The sequence below is a fragment of the Lathyrus oleraceus genome, chromosome 7 (assembly GCF_024323335.1).
Source record: "Lathyrus oleraceus cultivar Zhongwan6 chromosome 7, CAAS_Psat_ZW6_1.0, whole genome shotgun sequence".
Taxonomy (NCBI): domain Eukaryota; kingdom Viridiplantae; phylum Streptophyta; class Magnoliopsida; order Fabales; family Fabaceae; genus Lathyrus; species Lathyrus oleraceus.
In genome coordinates this window covers 151,670,366-151,677,123 of record NC_066585.1, presented here as the reverse complement: position 1 = coordinate 151,677,123, position 6,758 = coordinate 151,670,366, and the positions used below count along the sequence as shown (strand labels likewise).

Sequence of the window (6,758 nt, the reverse complement as noted above, 5' to 3'; positions counted from 1 at the left end):
TTTCCAACAAAGGAGGTTTTATCGGAAAAAAACTACTCCCTCCGTCTCAAAATAAGTGTCGTATTTAAGAAAATTTATTGTCCCAAAATATTTATCACTTTATCTTAATACTCTTAATTTTATTGTCCCAAAATATATTTATCCCAAAAAAATATTTGTCGCAATTTTAATTTTTATCTTCCAATTATACCTCAATATAATACTCTTAATTTATTGTTTTTTTACTTTATTATATTTTCTTAATATGTCAGATATAACATTTAGTTAAATAATAAAGATAATTTAGTAAAATTAATATTCTCTTTCATTTATTATATTTTCTTAAACGAGGAGATATAATATTTATTTTGAGAAGGAGGGAATACAATTTTCCATCTCTTATGAGCAACATTGATAAAATAATATACTTAATAATCGACATTAATAAAATAAAATGAGATACACTTTATAATCAACATTAATTAAACAAAACGGCCATATAAATTTCCTAAGGTAGACGTACAAATTAGATCTATTTATTTATTTATTATTTTTTTGAACAAATTTATTTATTTATTTTAAAAAGACAAAAAATTGACATAGATATCACTGGCTTCCCTCTCATATGTTTCATGTAAACTTATTTGATAATACAGTCCTACTGGTAAAAAGAGTTTATTTTAAACCTTCATTTTATTCTAAGCAACTCTCGTTCCACAACAAAGTCACAACATATTACTACTACTTCTCAAGATTCTTGATAACTGGACGAGCTTTACACACAGCCCTTAATGGAACCGATCGAGACAAAGTGAATCCACTTTCTTCACTCATATCAATCTCTTTGTCACCCACTTTTTTCCATTCTAAGCACTGAATCAATAAACCCAAAGTTAGGCTTATTGCACGCAGAGCCAACACTTCACCTGGACAAGCCCTTCTACCCATCCCAAACGCAATCAACTTCTCCAACTCTCCTTCTTTCTCAAACCTCTCAGGCTTGAAGGTTGTTGCCTCACTCCATGTTTCAGGGTCTCTATGAATGGCCCAAGCATTGATCAATACTATGGTGTCTCCTGGTACGTTGTATCCTCCAATAATACAGTTGTCGGAAGATGAGTGTGGTAGTGATAATGGAGCAGGAGTGTACAACCTAAGTGTCTCGTAGATTATGTTTTTAAGGTAAGGGAGTTTTGGAAGGTCGGATTCATCCAATAAACGGTCTTGACCTACGTGAGTTTCCAGTTCTTGTCTTGCCTTCTCTAGCACTTCTGGATAGGTCAATACACAAGATAATGCCCACTCTAAGGTTACAGCTGATGAGTCTGTTCCAGCAAGAAGCATACCCTACAAACAAAGACCAATTCAACTTAAGAAAAAAAATTATCTATAAAACATTGACTCCAACATTATACGAGATACACACTGTCCCTACTTAATAGAAAATGATTAAAACAAAGCACATAAAATTACTATTACCAGAGCAAGACCTTTGATGATTTGATCAGTATAGTACTCAGGTTGTGATTCTTGCAGACTTAAAAGATGATCTATCATAGTATTCGTATGTTGCCCTTTGTTGCGTTGTTCTTGAATCAGTCCTCTCAAGAACGTATCTGTTTTGCTGCTAATCTTCTTTAACCTCTTCTCCAAGTTTTCAAAGTCAATCAACCTAAGTATTGGCAAGAAATCATTCTTGTTATTAGCACCAGACAGCTGCAACAAATCCGTCACCATGGCTCTAAATTCCTTGGCTTCTTCCATATCCGTTATGTCACAATCATCTCCGTAGTATCTTTTCCCTGAAATCATTCTCATTATGTTATTGAAAGTCATGTCGAAGAATCTAGACCTGAGTTCAACTTCGACGAAACCCTTGGACGAATCATCGGCTAACTTTTTTACAAGTCTCCGAGTCTCATCCCTACGGATTTCGGAGGAGCTATTGATACGGTGGTTTGAGAGAACATCGATCGAAGTGATGCGACGAAGGTTTCGCCAGTGTTCGCCATAGGATGTGGATCCTAAGGTGGTATAGTTGTAGAAGATGTATTTACCGGAGAGAAAACGAGGTCTATTTGCTAGGACAACATCGTTTTTTGTAAAACATTCTTGGACTAAAGAAGGTGAAGAGACAACAACAACGAGACGAGAACCGAACCAAAGAGAAATGACATCACCGTATTTTTTGGATAATCCTTTGAAGGTGTGGTGGAGGGGACGTTTAAGGTGGTGGAGGTTGCCAATTATGGGAAGAGAAAGTGGACCTGGTGGGAGGTTTTTGAATTTTCTTGATTTGAAGAGAAGTTTGAAAGTGTAAAATAGAACAAGATAAAAGAGGGTGTAGGAAAGGAGTGAAAGGGTGTTCATGGCTCTTGATGTGGTTTTGTCTTGTGATATTCCAAATGTTTATATAATCTTTTTACCTTCAGTAGGGGAGATGAAAATGGCGTATGTAAGCAAAGACTTTTCTACACTTCTAGTTTTGTTTTATAAATAGAATATTCTTTGTTGTCAATTTCATTGCATGTCATTATTGTTAAATTTAAAACTATTTAAAAAATAATAAGTATGACTATTGTGATAATCAAAACTATGACTCACATGTTAGAAAAAAATACCAAATAAATTACATCTAATACAAAATAAATGAATAATTGATTATTCTAGAATCATACATTTCTCACGTTATAAATTATTAATAGATTAACAAGAATATCTTGTAAACAATTAAGAGAATACGAAAATTATTACAAATTTTATTATATAAAAAGTGGTTAAACTTTCTTTTGATTTTTTTTTTCTTCTCAAAAGGTTTTTCTAGACATATTGTTATAAAATGAAACAACAAATAATTTGTATAGCCAATGATATCACAAACAGATGACGGTTTTTCCTACGTTACCTTCACAAAAGCATGGGTAAATTACCTATTATGCCATTTATAAATAGACACATATAATAATCCACTATTTCTATTACACTAATATGTATTATTTTATTGATTGTGATAGATATATATTTCTTTTTAAATTGAGCCATATTACATTTATCATTTATAATATATTATTTGCATAATATATTTATTAAATTATAATTTTCAAACAAATAATTATGATTTAAAATATCTTTTTTAAATAATTAATATTTCATTTATCTTAATTATTATTTATTATTAATAAAATGATAGTCTTAATTATAAAATATAAAATTTTATTTATCTTAGTTATAATACTCGTCTTAATTATAATATTAATAAAATACATAATATTTTATTTATCTTAATTATTATTTACTAATATTACTAAAATTTCATTTTAAATATATGAATATATCTTTTATTCAAAACATTTTGAATAATGTAATCATAAAATAAATTGAATTAATTTATTACCGCATACTGTAGCATGTCAAATTAACCCTTCTAATATTTTTCTATACCTTAAAGTTTTGACCAAAATAGAAATATTGTAATAAATTATGAAATTTAAATTAACTGAAGAAATAACTCTTATTTAAACATCTTAATTTCTTATTTATTTAATAGAACACTTTTTATCACGGTCCAGTTCATCAATCTTAATAAAATATTAAAGATTACACCTTTCGAATTCCAACACCATAAAATTTTCATTTTTTTAGTTAGAGCATCTACCATCAATATGTATATTTATATTAGAATTAAAAAAATCACCACGGTCATTCCTAACAACTATAGTGAAATGTGGCATTCAATTTTTCAATGTCATTAAGTTTAGTTTTCTCAAACACATGGAGAGTTAGTTTGTCAATCATGGTGAAAAATATTTCTAAAAAATTAAAAATAACATATTTTAGTTTGTTTCCGTCATAACACAAGTGTCATATGAAAAGAATAGAAGAAGTGATAACATAGACCAACCAAATTCCATCATTTCAGGTTCGATTCAAGGAGTGGATAGATGAAACTTCAAGAAGCTTACACAACTATAATTTCTCTACCTCTTCCTCTTCCTCTTCTTCTTCCCCACTATTACAGTACATCTATTTCATCATCATTCATGTTGAGTTTTAGATTTTTCCTATTTGTTGGGATAGTTATAGATTTTTGTTGTTGTTTAATTTTATATGTTGTTGTGATTGAGTGAGATTGAGATTTTTTGAGTTGTTGAGAATGTTATATATTTTTGTTTTAGTTGTTTCATTCTTATTGTGTTTTTGTATTGAGATTGTTATGGTGTTGTTGACAATGTTGTTGTTGTATTGTTCCATTGTGGTATATATTGTTCTTGTAGTTGTTGAAAATAGATTTAGTAATTTGTTGTGTTGAGAATGTTGTTGCTATGTTGTTGCATTCTTGTATTGTTGTATTGTTAAATAATTTATAAACTTTTGATATAAATTTCAGAATGTATTATGGATCGTAGTTGGATAAAAAAAACTGATAGATTGGGTCTGGTGTATGAGAAAGAGAGTTCTTGAATTCCTTGAATACGTCGAACAAAATTTTCTTGGCAATAATGGAATATTTTATTTTCCTTGTGTTTTATGCGGGAATATTTAAAAGTTTTCAAATAAAGAAATATCTCATCACCTATGTTGTAATGGAATTTGTTAAAATGACACAATATGGATGTGGCACCACTACGCCAAAAACTGGAATAGACAGCGCCCCTTAGAGGGCGCTTTATTACAAAAGCGCACTCTAAAGTGAAGAGAAAAAATAAGGAGCATACTACTGGAATAGACAGCGCACTTTAGAGGGCGCTTTTGTAACAAAGCGCACTCTAAAGTGAAACGAAAAAATAATGAGGAAATGGAGGGACACCAATAGAGGACGCTTTAATGAAAGCGCCCTCTAAGGTTACCCTTAGAGGGCGCTTTTAAAAAAGCGCTCTCTAAGTCCATGTACATTTCTAGTTTAGAAGGCGCTTTTGGAAAGCCTTAGAGAGCGCTTTCAGAAGCGCCCTCTTAGGCCCCCTTTAGAGGGCGCTTTTTTGAGAAAAGCGCCCTCTAAGGTCCCCTTTAGTAAACATTAAAATTATAACATATACTGCATGTCTCTTTATTTTCCCTCTCTACAAGCTATTTCGTTTACGTAACTGTGTTTTTTGTGTAGCTTCACGAATATGGTCATTGTCTTACTTGGGTCTTATTGAATCATTTCTATATTACAGATAAAATGGCTAACCAAGACGATACCCATGACGCGAATGGATCACGTAACAATGTTGAAAAAGAAATCAAACGAGGATTGACTGTTATGAAGTCAATCATTCGTGCAAGAGACAAGGGTGTAAAATTTGAAGTACATTGGAGTGCTGAAGACCAACTAATTGAGCCTAACGGTTCAATGTTGGCAAGTTACATTGAGCCTAACGGTGCTGAAGACCACTATGATGTTAGTATATTATGCTCATACGTTTTTTTAAACTATGATTTTAAGTGTATAGCTTTTGTTTTTGTTTATTATGTAGATAAGTTACAATGTGGTATGAATTTTTGAGAGGCTGAAAAATTTGATAAATGTTATTAGGTATCTATTTCGCCAGAGATTACTTCAAAAAAAGTGTGCAGAGATATTATCAACCAGTTAGTTAAAATGTATCGGGAATCCCAGTTGGACAACCGCATACCTGCTTACGATGGGAGAAAGAGCTTATTTACTGCCGGACCGTTACCTTTTACTTCCAAGGTTTTTGTGGTTGTCTTGACTGACGACAATAGAGGATCCTCTTCTGATTCTGATAGGTGAGTTTGCTGCAACTGGGTTAGTAATGAGTAAATATGGTTACTATTTGTGATATGTTATGAATGGATTGCTGATTTTATGTACCGTTACAGGAAAAAGCGTGAGCGGGAGTTTAAGGTTACTATAAAGTTTGCTTCCAAGACGGATCTCTACAACCTTACTCAGTTTCTCCGTCGCATGCAGCTGGACTGTCCTTACGAAACCATTCAAGCTCTTGATGTTGCTTTGAGGGCAACTCCATCTGAGAAGTAGAGTTATATTTTGAGTGTTGTTTATTTGGGTTTGCTGAGTTTGTTTCTTAAGTGATCATGTTATTATTGATGAATTGTGTTTCAGTTATATTGTTGCTGGGAGGTCTTTTTTCTCTCCGAGTTTGGGGCAACCGGGTCCTCTTGGTGGTGGGACGGAGTATTACAGGGGCTTTTATCAAAGCATCAGGCCGACCCAAATTGGGCTTACTCTTAACATAGGTTTTGGTTTTACACATTACTAATATTTTCTTATTGAGAACTCTTCAATTGAATCTAGGTTGCAATTGCAGTATTTGACCAGTGATACTTTGATTCAGATGTATCTTCAAGAGCTTTTTATGAACCGATACTTGTCACGGACTTTGTTTCCAAACATTTTAAATTGAATTTTTCAAGGCCACTGTCTGATCAAGATCGTGTCAAGGTAATACTTGTAATTTTATATGTTATGAGCCATGAATGAATACTAGTAGCCTGAAATCCTATGTTTATATTTTACTTTGAGTCAGATCAAGAAAGCTTTGAGAGGTGTTAAGGTGAAACTATCTCATAGTGGGAAAATAAGGAGTTGTAAAGTGACCGGTGTCTCAAGAGAGCCACTCAGAGACCTAACGTGAGCAATTTGAATTTCTTTCTAGCATTTTAGTTATTCCTTGTCTGGGGTAAATTTTTGTTCTATATGATAAGGTTTAGGTTAAGGGCTAGCTGTAAACTCCTTGGTCGAGCTTTATTTTTATCTCTCCACTCTTTGTAATTTGTTCTTCTTTTAGGTTCATGCTTGAAGATAATGTGACCAG

The 6,758-nt window shown here is 32.3% G+C and overlaps 2 protein-coding genes across 2 annotated transcripts; one reads left to right on the top strand and one right to left on the bottom strand.

Annotated features, from left to right (window-relative positions):
- Positions 1 to 493: 493 nt before the first annotated feature.
- On the bottom strand, positions 494 to 2,389 carry LOC127105873 (isoflavone 2'-hydroxylase). Its single transcript, XM_051043085.1, has 2 exons — positions 1,459 to 2,389; positions 494 to 1,326 (listed from the first exon to the last, which is right to left on the bottom strand). The coding sequence occupies exons 1-2, from the start codon at positions 2,347 to 2,349 to the stop codon at positions 721 to 723; spliced, it is 1,497 nt and encodes a 498-aa protein (XP_050899042.1). The 5' UTR covers positions 2,350 to 2,389; the 3' UTR covers positions 494 to 720.
- Positions 2,390 to 5,494: 3,105 nt separating this feature from the next.
- LOC127105872 (protein argonaute 1A) lies at positions 5,495 to 5,980 on the top strand. Its single transcript, XM_051043084.1, has 2 exons — positions 5,495 to 5,709; positions 5,803 to 5,980. The coding sequence occupies exons 1-2, from the start codon at positions 5,561 to 5,563 to the stop codon at positions 5,960 to 5,962; spliced, it is 309 nt and encodes a 102-aa protein (XP_050899041.1). The 5' UTR covers positions 5,495 to 5,560; the 3' UTR covers positions 5,963 to 5,980.
- Positions 5,981 to 6,758: the final 778 nt, after the last annotated feature.

Excerpts from the sequence above, each read along its gene's own strand:
- LOC127105873 (XM_051043085.1), bottom strand. The coding sequence starts at position 2,349 with ATGAACACCCTTTCACTCCTTTCCTACACCCTCTTTTATCTTGTTCTA. Across the intron at positions 1,327-1,458 it reads TCATCAAAGGTCTTGCTCTG|GGTATGCTTCTTGCTGGAAC; the intron begins GTAATAGTAATT and ends CTTTGTTTGTAG.
- LOC127105872 (XM_051043084.1), top strand. The coding sequence starts at position 5,561 with ATGTATCGGGAATCCCAGTTGGACAACCGCATACCTGCTTACGATGGG. Across the intron at positions 5,710-5,802 it reads TCCTCTTCTGATTCTGATAG|GAAAAAGCGTGAGCGGGAGT; the intron begins GTGAGTTTGCTG and ends GTACCGTTACAG.